Genomic DNA, 23,563 nt, shown 5'->3' on the forward strand with positions numbered 1-23,563 from the left:
AGAAGACTCAGTTGTTTAATCCATATCTTCAGAAGTGATATGATAGCTGTTGGTGAGAAACAACTCAATATTTAAGTCCTTTTTGTCATAAATTCCCCTCCCCAGTAGGTGGTGATATGCAAGAAGAATGCAAATTGCCAAAAACAAAAGGTGAAAGTGAAGATTTACATTAAAAAAAGGTCATAAATATTGAGCTGTTTCTCACCCACATGGTACTAATAATTTAGGAGGAAGAGACATTTTCATTCTTAAGAGCATTTTTATTGACAATTTTTTTTATTAGTCCCTGTGTGTGAGATGAGTCATTACAATTTGTATACCTGTAAGAAAAAGACTAGAACAGTTAATTTTGCAAGATTGTTTGAATACAATTGTATTTTGATGGCCTCGGAGCTAAGAGACATGGACTAAAAGCCACATAAAATGCTATTTAACTTTCAGCTCACAATGATCTCATAGTTGAAAGGAAATCAGAGCTGTGCTCTTTTGAGCGATATTGAATGACTGAAGAACCTTCCTTTCATTTATCCTAAAGAAACACAAATATAAACACAAAACACAGAGGATGGAAAAGAAGCACACAAGGGCTGAATGTTATTCAGTAACAGTAATTCAATCTCCGTTTCTCTCTGTGTAAGGGCATCTATGCAAGGCATCTCTTGGGCAATGCCAGTTCTGCTAACGCTGCTGAGTTTGGAGAGAGCGTTGGACCATTAGCTGAACTTGGTCTACAGATAGCCCTCAGGTACAACACCACAATCATAATCTACTGTACAATAGAGATCAGCATCAAAAACAGTACCTGCATGACAAATCCTCTGTTGATGAATATTTCTTGGTTTCCAGCATCCAAAAAGACACTTAAAATTAAGATCTAATATTTCTTTGTAATGATGAACATACTGTGTGTGCTGGTGGAATTTTGATTCTCTTAGAATCCAAAGTGGTATTGACATATTATCATTTGTATCTTTATTGTCAGGTTCTGTTATTGAAGGTTGTATTTTCTAAAGGTGACGTTTTTCTCATCTGCAGCCCCACGTTAGTGGTGCCGATCTCTGATCAGCTGTTTCTGCAGTCACCCAAAGGTCAGGCTGTCTATCAACATGTGAGAGAGTTCATGAGAAAACATGTACTTCCTGCCCAACAGGTCAGCACTATCGTCATATCGCCGAAACCGCCTCATGTGATAATGTATTGTGTATTCTAACATTTCCTTTATTAATGTAAGAGTTTTGGGTGTGTGATTGAACAAACGATGCCAAGTTTTCCCTGTAACGTTTTCCTTTTTTCAAGGGATTGTTCACCCAAAATGTTTTATTGTTTTACCCACCCTCGTGCTATCCCAGACTTTCTTCAGCAGAACACAAATTAAGGTTTTAAAAAAATGTATTCAGCTCTGTAGGTCTATATAATGCAAGTGAATTTTGATCAGACCTTTGTAATAATCACTTAAAGGAAACGTATAAGTAATCCATATGACTTTAGTGTTTAAATTCATATCTTCAGATGCAAAATAATAGGTGTGGGTGAGAAACAGATAAAAATTTAAGTCCTCCCTTAAATCTCCACTTTCACTTTTAAATCTGAAAGTCACATGTAGTGACTGTTTAGTTTCACTTTCACATCTGAAAGTTAAAGTGGAGATTTAGAGTAAAAAAGGACTTCTGATTCTCACCCCTGTTATGTCTCTTCAGAAGATATGGATTTAAACACTAGAGTCTTATGGATAACTTTTATGTTTCCTTTATGTGATTTTTGGAGCTACAAATTTCTGGTCACCATTCACTTGCATTGTATGGACCTATAGAGCAGAGATATTCTTCTAGAAATCTTTGTTTGTGTTCTGCTGAAGAAAGTCATACACATCTGGGATGGCATGAGAGTGAGTAAATTATGACAGAAATTTCATTTTGGGGTGAAATTTTCCTTTCCTTGTCTCTGTTTTAGGAGGTACATGAATACTATGCCAAGCACAAGGACACACCTGTAAGATGGCACACACCTCCTGTGATAGAGGAGCTGAAGGTAATGATGCACACACTGATTGTGTTCATAAACAATTATTGTATTCCACAAAAGTGACAACTGCATTCAATAAACAAAGTGTTTAATATTAAAGTTTCAGGATCTGCTCTCATCACAAAATTACCCATAATAATTTTAGCAAAGTAAATTCAAAATTAGTTGTAGAGTTTTATTAAAAAAGTATCTTTAAATATCTCATAACATTTTATGTTCAGTAGGGATGCACTGATACCATATTCCCGATACGATTCTGATCCGATACCAGTGTTGTTGTTTTCTTAATTATAAAAGTTTATAATATCTATAACACTCACATGTTGCGAGCCACTTTGAGAGCTGACAAGAGTATCACGTCATCAGCCTGTGTGTGCTATGTATGTGTGTGACACAACAGAGCAGCACTTATTTACTTGCACTACGCATGCAGACTATATTTATTCATTAAACGTAGCCTTTTGAGATTCACTAAGCTATCGGATGACTTCAAGAGACTTTAAGTAAAAAGCACAGGGCATATGTACTACTTTATGGTGCTTTTGTGGTTATTTTATAAAAGTTTTGTAGCTTGACAGTGATGACCATGACTAACACACTGTATCGGATTTGGATTGCGCTCACTAGACTGATACCCGACCCTATTTAAAATGTCAGTATTGTAGCTGGTATTGATGGGTATTGGATCGGTGCATCCCTATTTTTATATTTTAACATGAATTTTGCCATGAAAAAAGACATAAAACTAGCATAACAATTGGCATTAAAATACAAACAAAGCTACCATAGAATAATTATGAGCGATAAAGTCTTGTTAAACTGGACTGTGGTTGTCTAGTGATTTAGATGCAGGTTTTTGCTCTGAAATGCACAACTTTGTTGCAACTGTTTATATAGTTTCCTTCTATAACTACGTTTCCATCCAAGGATTTTTTGTGAAAATTTTTTTGGCACTTCAAAATAAAGCTGATGGAAATGCAAATTATCGCAAAAATGTCACATATATTTTTCCGTTTAACTCTAGCACATAAATTATGTTGATTCTTCAAATATCACAAAAAACTGGTTTGGAAACACTTTTTGGTGAGGAAAATTGGGATTACCACAAAAATATAGTGTCACATGACAGAATTTACCCCAATCATTAGCCTGTATCGACAAGGTATACTTCCTAGAAAGCCAATTTATTGTTCGTGATTATGGATTGATTTTAAGGGCATATCACAAATCCGATGCATTTTTACTTTGTCGATAATAAAATAGCATGAAAACTGGATGGAAACTAGGCTAATGACATTACACATCAAAGTATTATTGAGTGCAATATCTGCCCATTTTTAAATGAACTAATTAGCTAATTGCGTGCGTGCTTGCGTGCGTGTGTGTGTGTGTTTTAGGCAAAAGCTCAAACTGCTGGCCTGTGGAATCTGTTTCTTCCAGCAGAGAGTGGCCTCTCTCAGCTAGACTACGCTCACATCGCAGAGGAGACCGGACACTGCTTTTACGGCCCTGAAGTCTTCAACTGCCAAGCACCAGGTGTGTGTGCGACTGTGCGTGTGTCTTTACAGGGCTTTTAGATCATAGACTTTCTTGTTTGCTTGTCTGGCACTGTACTTATAGGTTTTAGAGATTCAGAAATTAGATGTCTACTTATTCAGCCACATGTTAAGGTTGATCAAATTCAACGTTTTCTCAGATTTGGGCGTACCTTGACAAGGGATCATATAGAAAACAATATTGTCCTTGCTCATCTACTGAAATGTGTGCAGTGTATTGTGTAGACATACACTTCTTGTAAACAACACAAAGCTTCCTCCCCAGTCCACCAAATGCCAAAACGGGATGAGCACATTAACATACCGGCCACAAACACCATGCAGTATTTAGCAACTTTAATTAATGACAGTATGAACTACGCTGGTACACAAAGGTTGGCAAATCATAAGGTAATTTAAGTATAGACATCTTAAAGGTACAGTAACAAAAAACAGCCCGTTTTATTTTAGATGTCAGAGAGACAGAGAGTAAAAATGGACCTGCTCAGCTAATCTATTATGACTGAATCCTTAACTAACATTATAGGTGGAATTATGTTCAAATTGAATTAAAACAGTTTATAGCTGTGATAGGTGAACCAAATAAGTTTGATACTACCTAGATGTTACTCATTGTTGCATGGATCAGTGTGATTGTTATGCGACTAACTGATGGTTGTATTGAAACGGTTACTCTGTGATAGACACTGGGAATATGGAGGTTCTGCATCTCTTTGGTACTGAAGAACAGAAAAGACTCTGGCTGGATCCTTTACTGCGAGGAGACATACGGTCCTGTTTCTGTATGACAGGTAACACACACATATACGCTTAATAACATTCATTTATTCACACAAACACACACACTCTTTATGTAGTCTTACATTCTTAAGCACGCATAAGCCTTTTTGATGTGACACCCTTCATTAGTACTCGCATTATTTTGAAAGAATTATTACAATTTTATTTGATAATGAGATTTTTGTTCAATGAGTGAACAAGGAGAGGAATAACTGAAGGATGAGAGAGGAAAATAAAAAGATTTTTATTCTCCTGCTAATAAAACAAGCTAAATAGTGACTATAGTGTGTGTGCGTTTAAATTGTTGACAAAGGTATCAAGTTTCATGTTTCTGAACATCTACAGATGGTGCTGTAATGCCCCAGAGCTTTCAGATGTGTTGATGTACAACATTATTCCCCATTATTTCACATATTTTGTGTGTGCTGCGGAGTAATTTTAAGCTAGCACAGGATAGACGATAGTTATAATTCTTAGGTACATTTATAGTTTTGTAACAAATGTCAGATGTCATTTGAAATAGCTAAGCTAGGTTATCATTTCAACCTTGAGGTGGAACTAGTCACTTAGTTTTATTGTATTTCTCTCTCTCTTGTTTTCTCAATTTTAAAAAGACAAAATTTTACTTATGATACTATGATATATTATACTACTGTTATTTTGTGCATGGCACCATGCATTGACCATACATTTTTTTATAAAAATTACGTTTAAAATCTGTGTGTGTGTGTGTGTGTGTGTGTGTGTGTGTGTGTGTGTGTGTGTGTGTGTGTGTGATCATAAGTTGATCACTTGTTGAGCAAAAGGTTCTGTCAATACGTTTAGATGGACACCAAAAAAAGCAGGTTATTGTGATAATGTGGCTTACTGCGAGAAAGCTGGGTTCCTGTTTAAATGTACTGGTTAGGTGGTATCCATTACAATCCACCTCCAAATCGATCCCGCTCCAGAGTACAGGCCTCTGTGTAACTCTCATTCCTTCGACTATAAATACGAGTCTGACCATACGAGTCACCCCTGGTAAGACAAAACCACGACTCGTCAGTGAAGAGCACTTTTTGCCAGTCCCGTTTTGTCCATTGAAGGTGGGTTTGTGCCCATAAGTGACGTTGTTGCCAGTGATATCTGGTAAGGACATGCCTTACAACAGGCCTACAAACCCTCAGTCCAGCCTCTCTCAGCCTATTGCAGACAGTCTGATGGAGCGATTGTGCGTTCCTGGTGTAACTCGGGCAGATGTTGTTTTTTTGCTGAGTTTATATATATATATATATATATAACATATATATAAATGTGTGTATGTGTATATATGTATATATATATATATATATATATATATATATATATATATATATATATATATATATATATATGATTTTAAATGTGTGTGTGTATATATATATATATTATATATATATATATATATATATATATATATATATATATATCTCAGTTATTTACTCCTTAACGTAACATTTGTGAGTCCTTCTATGTGACTCATTAAAGCTGCACAAATTGCCATTATTGATTTAGAACATATTCAACCAATGTTCAAAACAATGCCCTTACCTCCCCCAAATTCACTACAGTAAGCCTATAAAAGTTATTTGTATTTTGAGCTTTCTGGTTCGTTTTGGCGCAAAATCGCTGGCTTATGATGTTCATCTTTGTGTCATTACCTCTTATGCACACACAGGAAAGAAGTTCCAGCTGTCGCTTGATTCGGCTGGAGAAATGAACTACGCTGTTCAGTTCATTCTCACTCACACAGTTCAGGACAGCATCATTGCAGTCTAGATAAATGTTTATCTGTTATCCGTTTGGCGAAGTTGTTTACCTGCTATAATGCTTGGATATGTTTTCTGGTAGGGTTGTTGAAGATAATATTGCTGCCATGATTTTATGAATCGAACATCACTCGTGTGTAAACCGATCACGATGTATCTATCTTGTCCAGGGAAGTTACACATGTTTAACACCTGTTTAATATGTATGACTTCTGAAATTGTTATATTGTGTATTTAAGCTTATTATTTTATGTTTAATGAAGTATATTTTATCCCCATCATTATTGAATCCTCATTGTTTTTTGTTTGCGGTGTTATTGTGTGCATTGCATAGACATGCTATTTTAGTAACTGCGGCTGGACAATATATCTTCTATTGAACTCATATCAGCCATATCACAAGTTGAACCTCTTAAATTGAATTACATTATCTACATTAATAGTAGATAAAACACTTGACTAATCATATTAAGATGTACTGGTGGTGGCTGAGAGTCCACTGTTCTCTGTTTAAAAGTGTAGTGTCAAAGTGATTTAAGTGTAAAATTAATTCAAATATGTAAATAAGAGTGTTGTTTATCTTCATCAAAGCAAGTAATATTTCAGTTCAAATGTTTAATCGTAGAACATAACATGAAAATAGCACATGATGACTCCGGCTCCAGTCATGATCACACACAGTCTTTGTCCAGATAAGCTTAAATTGGGAAATTAATGAAGAAGAGCAGTGCCAGAACACGACTGACGTAATGTATTCTTCAGCAAATTGCTTGTAATTTTAAGTTTCAACCACAGATGTCGCTTGAGAGCACAAATTTACATATTGCAGCCTTAAAAGTACCTGTTTATTCGTCATTCGTTTGTGATCCGGACTACTCTGGTTGCGCTGTGTGTTTGTTTTTACATAGAAGACAGTTTAATTACCAAAAGACATGTTTTTTTTATGTTGTTTATGTATTAGTTTGTGGTTCCCAGTAAGAGTCTTACTCTCATCACAATCAATTAATATTTCAAACTCACTAATAAAAATATGATTTATTTTGCCATGCAGCACCGCCACTGAATAGAGGTGAAGAAAAACTAGTACCATGTCAATTACCAATCTTACTAAGTACCAATCAAATACCATGGTATTACCATCTGATACCATCAATGTACCATGGCAATGGCATATTACTGAAGGTTTATTTATACTTACTGGCTGAACAGGCTTCTTTTAGTTCACCTAAAAATTCTGATGAAATTCACTGGTGCTGTTGTTGTGCTGAAGTGTTCATTTGGTGTTATTTTAACTATTTGCACACATGCCTGAAATTCTTGTCCTAGGATAACACAAAGATTGTTGATTATTCGTTTTAAATCAGTTATGGGTGTGATTTGCACATGATGTTTTTATTTTTCACATAAATGCAGACTTCATTCACTAAGTGTGTTTTAGTTTGTTTCGAAAAAAAAGAGGTTTCTTGCAATATGTAAATTAGGCTTAAAAGTGAAGTGTGTAACTTTTTTGATGTAAAATTACATTCTAATATCCCAGTGTATAGTTCGGAGTATAAAATTAAATGTATTAAAACATCTGAAAATGTAAATACATTTTACGGGGGGATATTTCAAAATTTTTACCTCTAGTTTTATCAGATGGAGTGATTTTTTTTAAGTATATAGCCTTATTATGGTCCTTCTCTTCAGTCACTTCTTTCTCAGCAAGACATGTTGCAACATTTCTGTCATTACTCACCCTCAAGCTTGTATACTCTCTTCTGTGGAACACAAAATATGATTTTAGGCAGAATGTTAGTTCAGTCACCATTCACTGTCACTGCATATTTATACATTTTGTATACAATGAAAGTGAATGGTGACTGAAACTTACACTCTCCCTATTATCTCCTATTGTGTTCCATGGAAGAAAGTCATTTTTGTATTCATTTTCTCAGGATTTAACACTTAAGTCAATACTCACCAGTTAGATTAAATGGCCTTTTAATGTTGACAAAATGCATTTAAAATGTTAACAGATGAAATCCTGAGAGAGAACTTGCTTATAAAATATAATTATATATAACATTTAGGCCTACATATACAGTATTATAGATAATATATTTTCATATTATGTATATTAATATTATAGTATTAGAATTACTATATTATTTATGCTTATTTTTACATACATAAAATATTTATATTTACCAAACTGACTGATTTACACATCGGAGAAAATGGCTGTATAGGTCAGTGAAGGAGATGACGGATGTTAAAGGTTTTCTCTTCTCCCTGCAGTAGGTTCTCTTCACCCAGAGTAGTTCTGGTAGCATTTTACATAAAGCATTTATGCGGATTCTACCTTTTTTGTCAAAGGTGTTGTAATATGTAATTAGATCGCTCCAACGTATCACGATTATATGTTAACAGCTTTATATTTGTTGATTATAAAAAGGAGTAATAATCACATCGCTCACTGACAGAGGTGCGGTACAACGGCATTCACATGTCGAATCTTAAGTTCAGTAAATATGCAACAAAATTGTGATTTTTCTCTCTGCGCGTGCTTACATGAAACTCAAGCATTCACTGAGGTTCACGAGAGAGGGAGAGATGGATGGAAACGGTGTCATAAGGAATCAGGGAGTTTGTGATGAGTGAGGGGTGTTGGCAAAGGTTGTTTGAAAACGTATTTGATTTTTTTTATACCATTTGGTGCCACTAGTAGCGCAGAAATTGCATACTTCACCTTTAACACTCTGTCTCTCTCTCTCTCTCTCTCTCTCTCTCTCTCTCTCTCCCTCTCTCATTCTTTCACTCTTTCATTGTCCCTCTCTCTTAGAACCTGATGTTGCCTCAAGTGATGCCACCAACATGGAGTGCACCCTTCACAGGGATAAAGACCATTACATCATTAACGGCAAGAAGTGGTGGAGCAGCGGTAAGCCTGCGATTGTGACAAAGAGCTCGAAATTTGGACGCAAGAGGAAATATTTTGTTTGTCAGTTGTAAACATAATGAAGTTTGATTTTTAGGGTTTTACCCCTGTGGAGACAAAACACTTTAAAAGGAATACTGAACAGCAGGAGTTCAGATTTCTTAGCCTTAATGTTTTATCCAATCTCTTACCACAATGACCTTAAGAAATATATCACCAGAATGATTCATCCCATAAAACAATTTAAGAAACATTTAAGATGTTTACACAAACCAGCTATGCAGAATCTGTGAACGATAAACAGAGTTGAGGAACTCAAAGCGCTCGCAACGGGTGGCAAATCAGAAACAGACCCATTAGTCGTAGTTTCCGCTTCGCAGCTTCAGAGAGCTCGAACTGGGCTGCAAGGATAAGTCTGCCATTATCTCTTCCTGTCTTTGACAAGTTTAGAGAAAACTCAAATTTTTTGGAAGGATTTTTCCACTGCAAATGAGAGAGTAATATAATTTGGTAAAAGTTCCAGTTTGTGGCTTGTTTTTTATCTCATCTTCCACTTGAAAACCGAATCATCATGAATCATTTTGAGTCATCTCCAAACTGAATCTGTTTCAATGAACAGTCTGCCCTCAGAGCTGTAGACTTGTATCCTCTTTTGTTTTAATTTTCAATTTTGCCTAATGTGTTTTTAGGAAAGCAGATCACAAAGTTGGTCTGCTTTCATGGCACACATAATTGCATTTTGTTGACTTGTGGCACTGCACTTGCACGACTCGAAGATCATAAAAATTATTTTATGCAATGAAAGGCAACTCTGTGGAGATATCATCAATTATCAGGATTTAAACTTGCATTTGATCCGGTTTACAGTTCCGAAGGATGTTTCCCAAGCTGTATGGAATGTTTAGAGATGGTTTGGTATTTGTCTCTCAGACATTGTCCCTGTAGAACATTCCAGATGGCTCTAGCTGTGGGACTTCATTGTGGTTTCTAGGCCTCCTGATTTAAACATCCTCAAAGTATGACAGAGGGCCAAAGGCCTATTGCGCTCTGTATCAACACCAAAAGCTTAACCCTTTAAAGTCTGATTTGACTTGAAATGGATAGTTCACCCGAAAATGAAAATTCTCTCATCATTTACTCACCCTTATGCCATCCAAGATGTGTATGACTTTCTTCTTTAGAAATCGTATCATATTAATCGTATCGCTTTTGCCGCCACTCTGTGGACATTCCACCAAGAAACTGAGGGTTTCACACATGCCTATACAGTCAACTACACTTCCAGCTTCGGCCACTGGGGAAAGTGGTTTGAATTTCGGAAAGCAAAAACGGATTTCAGCTGAAGAACTTTCGACCTACTGATGCCGAATTCACAGTGAGGTCAGTCTGATCTAAACAAACATTCAGTCTGCAGTGTCCAAACTTTTAACCTTTAGTGTATTAATTATTATATTAGTGAGAGCTTAAATACACTAAACTTTGATTAAATAAAAACCCACTAACACAAAGTTTGGTATTTTACTGCATGTCTTTGCGTCAACACTGACATTGCATGTAGCAGTTTGCCATCATAAAGCCCTCGGTATCTAATTTCACATGAAACCACATCATTTTGTTACCTCATAAATCATGTTTCACTTGCTCGCTGAAATATGATTTGTAAGCACATATCTCATACCAGACGATGTGTATGGTGAAGTTTACGGGTGGTCGGTTGATAGTTGTGGGAGACATCTCTTCAGATACGAACAGTGACATGTTGTGAGATCCGATCTGTATTTGGCAAGACTTGTCACCATAACTGTTTTGTGTCTCTCTCTGGAGTTTTAAAACCTTTCAGCAGCTTAAATTCGAGCCAACAGTCATCTTTGTTTCCTCGAACACTGGCAATTAATATACTTTTTTTTTTTTTCAGCGCTATCTGTGTCCTGTTAAAATCTGAGATGTCCCTTGTGTTTCCTCTTGCACATATGTACAGATACATCACAATAAATGGTAAATTAGAAGTGTGACAAATCCAAATCATTTGGTTCAAATATGAGGCTGTCTTGTGTGGCGGCTCTATATCTCCCGTGTTTGTGAACGCATGCAGATGGTGTTTTCCACCACTATCATAAACTACCATCAGTTCTGGAGAATGTGAAACTTATCTTTAATGTTGAGACACATGTGGAGTGAATTTTAAACCGTAAGTCATAGGCAGTTTGGTGTAATGGCATTCAATGGCCGAACACTTTACATTTCACAACACTGAACCCTCTGGAAGTAAAGCTATTTTTGGTAACTGGTTTCCAAACTTGTCAAATCGTGAAGGTGTGCTTTTCCGCTAAAAGCATGGGAAGGTTTTATTCAAAAGACCTTTTTATCTACAAGCTGGCACTCATGTGTCTTTTTGCTGGAAGAGTAAATGTTGTCTTAAATCAAGGAATGCTTTTAGTTCCTTTGGATTTCTTGACCACACTTGTGCAGATGGAAATGAGATGCCCAAGCTGTTCATCTGTCAAAAAATAAAGGCAAAATAAGCACCATAAAATCGTGAAAAAGTAGTCCATACAACTACTATATTCCACGTCTACTGAAGCCATAAGAGAGCTTTGTATGTTGAACAGACATACATTTAAAGTTATGGAACCAACAACATAACTAAAAATCTTCCCATCCATTGTAGCTCTTAAATCAAAAAACTAAATTGACGTCAATAACTTTTTATCATAAGATTGAAGAACCTAAGGCATTTGGCGTCAATGGTGTCAACACAATTTTTGTAATCTATATGACTTTTGTAGTTAATTTCAGAGCTATTTATTATCAGTGAATAACAACCAACATTTTGGTCTGTTCCTTACACAAAGCTGTTGTATGGCTTCAGAAGACTTGGAATATTGTGCCAAACAGTTGAAGTCAGAAGATTAAATGCACTTAGGTTGAAGTCATTAAAACTCATTTTTTAACCACTCCACCGATTTAATATTAGCAAACTATAGTTTTGGCAAGTCGTTTAGGACATAAAATTTGAGTAATTTTTCCAACAATTGTGTATAGACAGATTGTTTCACATTTTGTTGACTATATCACAATTCCAGTGGGTCAGAATTTTACATACACTTAAGTTAACATTGAATTTAAGCAGCTTGGAAAATTCCAGCCAGTTAGATTTTGATAGGTGGTGTACTGAATTGGATGTGTACCTGTGGATGTATTTTAAAGCCTACCTTTAAACTCCGTGTCTCTTTGCCTGACATAATGGGAAAATCAAAAGCAATTAGCCAAGACATAAAAAAACAAATTGTAATTTCCAAATGCCTGAAGGTACTATGTTTATCTGTACAAACAATAGTACGCAAGTATATACACCATGGTACCACACAGCCATCATACCGCTCAGGAAGGAGATGCATTCTGTCTCCTAGAGATGAACGTATTTTGGTGCGAAAAGTGCAAATCAATCCCAGAACAACAGCAAAGGACCTTGTGAAGATGCTGGAGGAAACAGGTAGACAAGTATCTATATCCACAGTAAAACAAGTCCTATATCGACATAAACTGAAAGACTGCTCTGCAAGGAAGAAGCCACTGCTCCAAAACCACCATAAAAAGCCAGACTACAGTTTGCATGTGAACATGGGGACAAATATCTTACTTTTTGGAGAAATTTCCTCTAGTCTGATGAAACAAAATTGCAACTGTTTGGCTATAATGACCATAGTTATGTTTGGAGGGAAAATGGTGAGGCTTGCAAGCTGAAGAACACCATCCCAACCGTGAAACATGGGGTGGCAGCGTCCTGTTGTGGGAATGCTTTGCTGCAGGAGGGACTGGTGCACTTCTCAAAATAGAAGGCATCATGAGGAAGGAAAATTCTGTGTATATATAAAAGCAACATCTCAAGACAACAGCCATGAAGTTAAAGCTTGGTCGCAAATGGGTCTTCCAAATGGACAATGACCCCAAACATACCTCCTAAGTTGTGGCAAAATGGCTTAAGGACAACAAAGTCAAGATATTGGAGTGGCGATCACAAAGCCCTGATCTCAATCTGATCGAAAATTTAAAAAGCGTGATCGAGCAAGGAGATCTACAAACCTGACTCAGTTTCACCGGTTCTGTTTAGAGGAATGGGTCAAAATTCCAGCAACTTATTATGAGAAGCTTGTGGAAGGTAACCCAAAACGTTTGACCCAAGTTACACAATTTAAAGGCAATGCTACCAAATACTAACAAAGTATATGTAAACTTCTGACCCACTGGGAATGTGATGAAAGAAATAAAAACTGAAATAAATAATTGTATCTACTATTATTCTGACATTTCACATTCTTAAATTAAAGTAGTGATCCTAAAAGACAGGGAATGTTTTCTACGATTGAATATAAGGAATTTTATTTGGTTTTAGTTTAAATGTATTTGGCTAAGGTGTATGTAAACTTTCCATTTTATTAGATGAAAAAGAATGGCCAGAATATTAACTTTTTGTCTATCACAGAAGAAAGCCATACGACTACTATCCCTTAAAAGGATAGTTCACCCAAAAATTAAGAGTCTCTCATTATTTACTCACCCTCATGCCATTCCAGACGACTTTCTTTCTTCAACAAATTTTTTTTTTAAGAATATCTCAGCTCTGTAGGTCCATTGAATGCAAGTGAATGGTGACCAGAAGCTCCAAAAAGAACACAAAGGCAGCATAAAATTAATCCGTACAACTCCAGTGTTTAAATCCATATCTTCAGAAGTGACTGTGGTGAGCAGGGCCGAGCCGAGCAGCATCTTGGCAGATTGAGGCCGGGAGGATAAGTGGCGAATGACTGTCAGCTGTGTGCCGCAACGGTCTTGTATTCATTGAGGGGCGGCGGGAGTACTTAAGGAGAAGAGATGGCGGCAGCCGGGAGAGAGAGTTGCGTGAAGCTGTTTGTGTGTATCTGTGTGTCAGTGTGGTGTTGCTGAAAATCAAACCTTTTGTGGACTGCTGAAAAGCGGCCTTATTATGAGCGATTAAAAAGTGCAACAATACATTTCTATGTGTTTTGTCAAGCCTGCCTCAGCTTCCTCCTTTTCATAATTGTTACAATGACATTGATAGGTGTGGATGAGAAACTGATCAACATTTATGTAATTTTGTCCCTAAAAATGTCCACTTTCACATTCTTCTTTTTTTGTTCTTGAAAATTTGAGTTCTTTGTGTATATTGCTACCTACTGGGCTTGGAGGAGAATTTATAGTAAAAAATTAATTAAATATCGATCTGTTTGTCACCCACACCTATCATAATGTTTCAGAAGACATGGATTAAACCAATGAAGTCGTATGGATTACCTGCTATCTTTATGTGCATTTTAAATTTCTGGCCACCATTCACTTGCATTTTATAGACCTACAGAGTTTAGATATTCTTCTAAAAATCTTCATTTGTGTTCAGCAGATGACATTTGTGGTCCCACATCTGGGAGAATTTTCATTTTTGGATGAACTATCCCTTTAAGACTGAATTTATTTGTTTTTTCCCCCTCCAGTTTCCATGTTCATTTAATATACATATATTTTTTATTTTATTTTGGCTCCAAACTAAATCACTCTGTGTTTTCCTGTCTAGTTCCATGAATGCTGATGTGTACTTGTTCACTAGAGTTTATAACCACTGATTTGGCACTGAATGGACAAATTAGGATTTCCTTTCCTCATAGTTACACTATTCACTCTGACTTTCATTGTTGCACTGTATGAATTAACTTTCTGTAAGTTTGCAACACTGACTCATCCATACCAGCAGAAACTGAACTAGACAGCTGTGCTCTTTACCCCTGGCCTTCTTTCTTCTCTTTCAACAATTCGCATACCCTTTTCTTTTGCAACTTCCTTTGCATACACGAAGCCACAAAAATGCAAAGGCTAAACTAAACTTTTTTTTTCACCACATTTTTTCCCCCTATTTTCCTTCTCATTTCAGTGTCCTCTCATGGGATAGAAAATTTCCTTTGGTGGCTCCCAGGCCTGTTGCATGCTTTGTGCATATCTGGTGGTTCTGAACTTTAACTTTTCACAGCTCTTTTACCCCTTCGTACTGTGTGCAATGGTTTTCAGCATTGTTGTAGGTCTCAGAATGGACAGCATTTTTACACTATTGTCTCGGTCTCGGACAAAGAACACTCAGGATTTAATTTCAAGATCGGTCAAGACCACAACTGCGGGGTAGGGAGGATTACTGACTGGGCCAATGGGTCCAGTGCCTAGGGGCCCTTGATTCCTCCACCTTGTCATTGAACCTGTGAATGGAGGCTGCTCTCAGGTCCTAGTGCCTGCCGGATACATCCTCTGTTAGTGCGATTTAACCGGTGCAACTTATAGGTGCAACTTTATTTCCAGAAAATACAGCAAGTAAATAATTTTTTTTTATTAATTTGCAAGAACAAATCTACAAATTGGAAAAGACACAAATTTGTTGGTGTTTCATTATCCAATTAGCACTCTTGGCATCTGTGACGTCATTATACAGTGTTACTTGCATTTTTTGCATAGTCGAATTTTGAACATTTGAGTTCTTAAAAAGGAAAACTATCAACAATGGTTATGTGGAAAAGTGGTTTGTCATTTTTTTTAATCGTAAAAAGTGTGCCATGGCAGAAAAAAGGTCTGGAAACATTGACCTAACCACAAACCGTTTAACAACAAATGTTAGCAGAGTAGCAGACATGGCAAATGAAACTCTCTTTTGATAAATGTGCACCTGTAGCACAAATGCTAGCATTGCAGATTGTTTATCAATTGGATTGCTAGGAGACCTCTCTTGTAACAGTGAAATACCTGCTACACTAACAGGATTGTTGCAGCTTTGTTTAATTTAACGTCATCTTCTGAGCATCTAGCATTGAAATGCATTAAATGCTGAAATAAAGGCTACACGCCACGGTAATGCTCCCTCACTTGGGTGAGAGAGCTAGAGATGTGACAGCAGAGAGTGGAGACCGAGCTATGCGCCTCCACTTATATTAAAATGTACATTTTAAATAGGCTGCTTTTGCTTATGTTTGGCATTCTTTGTTCTATTTTCGAGATTTAGCCATGTGGTTAGCAAATTGCACACATTTATACAAGGCTTGTTGTTTGTTCAAAAACAACAAAAAAACTTACTATATTGTTCAAGAAAATACAGAGAAAAGTGAAGACTTAAGTATTAAATTATTGTTTGATATATTCTGTACTTAATGATGGTTTCTAGGGGAAGAGTCATCCAGAAAATCTGATACAATACTTGCGCAAACATTTTATTGTTTTAGGTGGATGGTTAAACTTGGTAAAGGAGTGTTGAATAAAGATGGTTAAGTTGATTTCATCGCTTTAGTGTTTGTTTGTGTTTGTTTGCTCATAGAAAACAAAGGAAAATTCACACACATAAAATTCACCTTTTGATTATTTTATTAAGACATTTCTCATGGTATACTGATACACACAACACACACACATATATACATTATATATATATATATACATACACGCAGACAGGCGGCCAACAATTTGGAATTATGTACAGGTTTTGCTCTTATGGAAAGAAATTGGTACTTTTATTCACCAAAGTGGCATTCAACTGATCACAATAACTAGTCAGGACATTAATAACATGAAAAACTAAAAATTAATAACATGTTAAAACTGTTAAAATTAATTCAGAACTTCTTAAACTACTTCAGAGAGTTCTCATAAAATAAACTCCACATTCAGCAATGACAGCTTTGCAGATCTTTTGCGTTCCAGCTGTCAGTTTGTCCAGATACTCCAGTGACATTTCACCCCACACTTCCTGTTACACTTGTCATAGATGTGGCTGCCTTGTCGGGCACTTCTCATGCATCTTAAATTCTAGCTGATCCCACAAAATCTCAATGGGGTTAAGATCCATAACACTCTTTTCCAATTATCTGTTGTCCAATGTCTGTGTTTCTTTGTCCACTCTAACCTTTTCTTTTTATTGTCCAACTGGTGTTGGGCGGTGTGGCAGCGGGGGCGTGGTCAAGCGAAAAGCGGTAAGGGCGCTTACACCTGAGCTAAATTATGTCTAAACACCTGTCTCTAATTTCAGTGAGTGTAACACTTCCCAAGGAAGGAGGACAGGAAACAGGTCTTCACCACAAGGTAAGGTTTTAATTCCCTTTTTGTTCCGTACAATCTTATTTTACAAACACAATACAACACAATGCCAAACACTGGGTTCGCATGTCATCTCTCTCCTCTGGGGCCCTCTCGCTGCCTTTTTATGCCGCTCTCCTCGTACTCACTGAAATTAGAGACAGGTGTTTAGACATAATTTAGCTCAGGTGTAAGCGCCCTTACCGCTTTTCTCTCCCGGACGGGCGCTTGACCACGCCCCCGCTGCCACAGGCGGGTAGAATTCAATGAAGCTGTCAGCTGAGGACATGTGAGGTGTCTATTTCTAAAACTAGAGATTCTTATGTACTTATCCTCTTGTTTAGTTGTACATCTGGTCTTCCACATCTCTTTCTGTCCTTGTTAGAGCCAGTTGTCCTTTGTCTTTGAAGACTGTAGTGTATGCCTTTGTATGAAATCTTCAGTTTTTGTCAATTTCAAGCATTGTATATCCTTCATTCCTCAAAACGAGAGGAATGCCATTTTTTACCTTAAGACATGCCAGTCTGTTGCATACTGTGGCAACTCAAAAACAAACAAAAAGACTATGTTAAGCTTCATTTAATAAACCAAATAGTTTTAAACTGTGTTTGATATAATGGCAAGTGATTTTCTAGCACCAAATTAGCAATTTAGCATGATTACTCAAGGCTATGGTGTTGGAATGATGGCTGCTGGAAATGTGGCCTGTCTAGATTTGATAAAAAATTATGTTTTTTACATCAGTAATGTTCTGACTATACTTTGTAATTAGTTGAATGCCAATTTGATGAATTAAAGTACCAATTTCTTTCCGAAACAGCAAAATCTGTACATTATTCCAAACTTTTGGCCGCCAGTTTATATATGTGGCAATAAAAGAAGTGAATGAAGAGTAATCTTCATTGTTTTCTGTGAGTTTTTATGGGAATGTGGATCTTTCAGATCAGTTTGAGGACTGCATATGTTTTGCATGTTCCACATTTTATCGTAAGTGTGCCATGCAGTGTGGGACTCACACTGGCCTGGTCTTGACTTGGTCTCGCCCTGCCTTGGTCTTAGTCTTGACATGGTCTCAACCCCTCAAAGTCTTGGTCTTGTCTCAGTCTTGATGCACTCTGGTCTCGATATTGACTTGGTCCCGGTTTAGGTCTTGACTACAACACTGGTTTTCAGCCTACCATTACATCACACCATTGGGAAGAAGAGGGACGAGGGGTTTAGTGCAGTTTAGTGTGTTTCCATATGCATGTGAAGCCTCTGATGTATAGCTTTAGTGGTGCGGACTGTGCGGTTCTTTGGAGTATAGTAGTTAGAAATTTGTGGAAAAGGTAAAGCCGTGGCCAAAAGTATTGGCAGTGATATAAATTTTGTGTTTTGCAAAGATTGCCGCGTCAGTATTAGTAGATAATATTTTCACATGCTTCTATGATATACTGGAAAACAATGATAAGCATTTCATAAGTTTTAAAGGCTTTTATTGGCAAAAACATTCAATATATGCAAAGAGTCAATATTTAAATTGTTGACCCTTGTTCTTCAGAACTTCTGAAATTCACTCTGGTATGCTGGATATCAGCTTATGGGCCAAATCCTGACTGATGGTGATCCATTCTTGCCTTGTTAGTGCTCTGAGTTGATCACAATTTGTGGACTTCTGCTTGTCCACTCACCTTTTGGATTGAATTGACCACGGATCCAAAATTTCAATGTAATTATCTCCGAGCCACTTCATTACCTTGTGACATGGTGCCCCATCCTGCTGGAAAATGAACGGATCATCACAAAATTGCTCCTGGATTGTTGGGAGAAGTTGCTCTTGCAGGATTTTGGATTTTTGTTTTGATACCATTCTTTATTCATGGCAGTGTTTTGGGCAGAATTTTGAGAGAGCCCACTCCCTTGGATGAAAAGCAACCCCACACATGGATGGTCTCAGGATGCTTCACTGTTGGCACGACACAGGGGGCTTCATCAGAGAAGACAACTTTGCACCATTCTTCCGCTGTCCAATCCTTGTACTTCCTGCAGAATTTCTGTTCTTGATGTTTTTCTTGGAGAGATGTAGCTTCTTTGCTGCCCTTCTTGACACCAGGCCATTGTCCAAAAGTCTTTGCCTCACTGTGCGTGCAGATGCACTCACACCAACCTGCTGCCAATATTGAGCAAGCTCTGCACTGGTGGTGACAGGATTCCATAGCTGACTCCTCAGGAGGAGACTATCCTGGCGCTTGCTGGACACTGTGGGACGTCTTGAAGTCTTCACTGCAGTTGAACCTCTCTCCTTGAAGTTCTTGATGATCCGTTAAATGGTTCTTTCAGGTGCAATATTTTTGATGCAATGATGGCTGCCCGTCTTTCTTTTGACGTAACCATTGCTAACAAGAAAACTGGTTTTTGATTGGAAGCACTTCTTCCCTCCTTTTTATAGCAATCAGTCTGCTCTTATAATCCAATCAGTATGATAGAATGATTTCACCTGACTAGTACTCGTTCACACTTTCCCAGGTGCTGCTGATATGATTCGTGAAATTATGTTAGTTGGTCATTTTGTGCCAGGGCCAAAAAATTGTTTTTGTTATAAAGTTAATTTTTTGGCCAATGACGATTTTGGCAATTATTTAAAATGCATCTGATCACTCTGCACAATAATCTAGAAACAATGTGTATCAACACCACAACAACTGAAGCAGAAAACTTTGTGAAACACAAAATATATGTCACTGCCAATACATTTTGCCATGGCTGTAGAAGGGACAGGATTATTAACATTTTCCACATTTTAGATTAATAGCAAGGTCATAAAAAATATCATATAACAAATGAAAGCGTGAGAATTATGCAGTGACCAAAAATCTTCAAACCCATTTTATATATATATATATTTTTTTCTTCCTCAAAATAACCATTGTTTGTCTAGATCCCATGTATGTGGGTCTCTTGTTGGATGTTTTTCCTTCCCAATCTGGTCCAGCTCATCCTTTAAATATGATATGCATATTATCTTAAAATATATCTTAAATGTGTATATTTCTTAATGAAGTAGTCCATCATCATCATCAATACATGTAAATATATTTCAAGTTGAAAAAGAGCTTTTCATATGGAAAAGTGCAAGCATTCCTACAGTCTTAGCTTGGAACTTTACACAAAAGAAACATTGGACAACATTTTTTTGTACAATTGTCAAATAAAAGATCGGATAAGACTTCCAAACCACACAATGGCTCTTTGTATGACAGCTTGATGTGTCATTACATCCCATACAGCATGTCACATTTGACTGTCCATTTATTCTCATGAACACCCACACATAGTAGGATAAGTCTGGTCATTTTTTGTAAACATTCTGTCACTACGGTAAGCTCTTCACACCACGCTATGAAGGTCTTGATACTGTAAAGCTGTACTGTCTCCACTCGCACATCCACCCGACATTTGCTTTGGTGTAATGAAACAATCCTCTGCAAACAGACAACCCACACAAGCAAATGTTTATTAAGGATGCCTACGATATCAAGAGCTGAATTATGTTTATGCAGTCTCCGGGACACACCCAGAATTAAGGTTTTTGGGCGATAATTTGAGTTGACTCACTAGATGTGGCTTGATTTTTTTTGACAGAAGTTTTCCATCAGTCCTGCCTACTTGATTACTTTCTTTCTTTTTTCTTCCTCACTTTTTCCCAAGGAACTGTCTCTTTCCAAATATCTTCCTCCTTACCATCTGCTCTCAAGATAAACTTAGATTACCTAGCCTTGAATCCATCTGTTCAGAGACCTCTGCCTATGTATTCGGTGTGTATTTCCATTTGAACGTCAACAGCATTGAATCTAGTTCCTTTTCTAATGTTTTTTTTTTGGTGTTATTGTGCTTCATTAATCATTGGTGCATGCTATTCCATGTTGTTCTTTGTTTTAACTTGCTCCATCCCTGAAACGACTTTCATTTTCGGCTGACGTCATGAATCCCTCTTCATTTTTGAACCCCTCCCCTCCAACTCCCTGACTCCATTCTGGTATATAATGCCCATTTTACGTGATCCGACCTGCATTTTTTGCCTTGTTAATTATCCTGTTTTACAAGAAATACATCAGATTACATAAGTGAAATTGGCAGGGTTCCCACTGTCATGGAGACCGTAAATATCAGTGAATTTGAAAACTGTGACTGATTTCTTGGCCTGGAAAACACATGGAAATAAATAAGATCTTCAAAAGCCTTTATGAAGTCATGGACATTTCTATTGTAAATATAAATTTTTCTGGTTTTGTTTAGCTCTTAAATATTTAATTGGCTTTAAATCTATCTTCATAAGTACCATTTCTTTCAAATTATTAAAAAAATCCAAATACAGTGTTCATGAATATCTGGAAAAAGAATGCACAACTTTGCAGCACATTTAATAAAAAAATTTCTGGAGAGTTTGCTTACCTGTGCTGACTGTTATATGTTGGGTAACTTTTACTTGGTAAATTTAGTTTAGAACAGACTGGTTTGCCCTTATTTGTCCTGCACTTCCTATTCATTCAAAATACCCTTTTTCAGTGTTATTTAGGATTGGTTTTGGCTGTTGGAATAATAGATTCTGTATTTATAAAAAATGTTTAACAAGTGTACTTTGGGCTTAACGGAGCATTTGACGGATAGAGATACGATATGTTTTAAAGGGGACCTATTATGCAAAATTCACTTTTACATGGTGTTTGAACATAAATGTGTGTTGGCAGTGTGTGTACACAACCACCCTATAATGATAAAAATCCACCCAGTCCTTTTTTTAAAATCCCCATTAATTCAGATTCTGAAAAATCACGTGTACAGGCCCTGCCTACGTCTGTTGACGGACTTTTTGTTTGTGTGTGTGTGTTGTTTCGTTATAGTGCATAGCAAATGTTGTAACAGTATGTGTGTGTGTGTGTGTGTGTGTGTGTGTGTTTTTGTGTGTGTGTGTGTGTGTGTGTGTGTGTGTGACCGTGTATTTATCACTTTGTGGGGACCAAATGTCCCCATAAGGATAGTAAAACCCGAAATTTTTGACTTTGTGGGGACATTTTGTCGGTCCCCATGAGGAAAACAGCTTATAAATCATACTAAATTATGTTTTTTGAAAATGTAAAAATGCAGAATGTTTTCTGTGAGGGTTAGGTTTAGGGGATAGAATATAAAGTTTGTACAGTATAAAAACCATTATGTCTATGGAAAGTCCCCATAAAACATGGAAACACAACGTGTGTGTGTGTGTGTGTGTGTGTGTGTGTGTGTGTGTGTGTGTGTGTGTGTGTGTGTGTGTGTGTGTGTGTGTGTGTGTGTGTGTGTGTGTGTGTGTGTGTGTGTTGCTCATCCATCATTGCAAAACTGCTGAAAAAACTATACAACAAATAAATAAATTGATCAAATAGCCTCTCTCCCTCATCAGTGTCTGACTCTGGTTCAAACATATAGGGCTGAACCCCACTGTCAGTCATATTGCTTATGATGTCTAGTTATCCGAAGCAGAGATGTTAAAACTCCGCCCTATTCTGGATATGGGCGGGGAGCACCAGCTCATTTGCATTTAAAGACACACACACAAAAACAGCTCGTTTTTATTCCCACCCATAAATTGGCATTTTCAACATGGTAATGATCTGTGCTGTATTTTGAGCTGAAATTTCACAGACACATTCTGGGGACATCAAAGATTTAAATTTTGTGAAAAGGGGCATAATAGGTGCCCTTTAATTGCGTGGCGAGAGCTTCCAGTTTTAAATTAGGCGGGAATATACCGAATTGGATTTTCAAAAGCACAGCTGGTCCCTTGTGTGAAATACCTTGTGATGCACCATCTCCATTTAATTCAGTGGATTCACAGTGTTCTCTGTAATAGCATGAGCTTTAAGTGCTCTCTTTCATATAAACAATATATGTGAAATATTAAAACTTAAATAGTGTCTTTTTAAAAGGAGTAACATGAGAGCTGCACTCTTTAACGGTTGAAAGTAACTAATTATTAACGCCACTTCGGAGCACCAGACATCAATCATTTCATAAAGGCTGAGAACATATGGCTGTTAATGTAGAAAATACTGCTTATGGTCTAAACTCAGCATGATTCTCCCTGCTTTTAAGAGTTTTTTAATGAACTCTTTTTGAGGTTTTTTTCCAATTAAGTAAAAATATGGCTGGCAACTTCTATTTTCCATGATCCCCTTCTCCTGCTTTCCACATATCATCTGCTTTGTCATAACCTCCCCCATTAATTTGCTTATTCCCCCTCAAAGCTGCAGAATTATGAGCAGAATCAGATGGTTTTGCTTCTATCACAAAGCATAATCATGTACATGTGATTTAAAATATTTATGAATTACTGTATGTTTGTGATCTGTATTAGTTTACGGACA

General features: G+C 36.9%; 1 protein-coding gene across 1 annotated transcript in view; it reads left to right on the forward strand.

The window, feature by feature from the left end:
* acad11 (acyl-CoA dehydrogenase family, member 11) overlaps positions 1-23,563 on the forward strand; it is a 79,004-nt gene that overhangs the window by 24,305 nt on the left and 31,136 nt on the right. The window contains exons 8-13 of the mRNA XM_052114593.1: positions 639-745; positions 1,036-1,150; positions 1,951-2,028; positions 3,420-3,558; positions 4,262-4,369; positions 8,970-9,068. Coding sequence (XP_051970553.1) covers positions 639-745; positions 1,036-1,150; positions 1,951-2,028; positions 3,420-3,558; positions 4,262-4,369; positions 8,970-9,068 — 646 coding nt within the window. The remainder of the gene's footprint in view (positions 1-638; positions 746-1,035; positions 1,151-1,950; positions 2,029-3,419; positions 3,559-4,261; positions 4,370-8,969; positions 9,069-23,563) is intronic.

This window comes from Xyrauchen texanus, chromosome 42 (assembly GCF_025860055.1).
Source record: "Xyrauchen texanus isolate HMW12.3.18 chromosome 42, RBS_HiC_50CHRs, whole genome shotgun sequence".
Lineage (NCBI taxonomy): Eukaryota > Metazoa > Chordata > Actinopteri > Cypriniformes > Catostomidae > Xyrauchen > Xyrauchen texanus.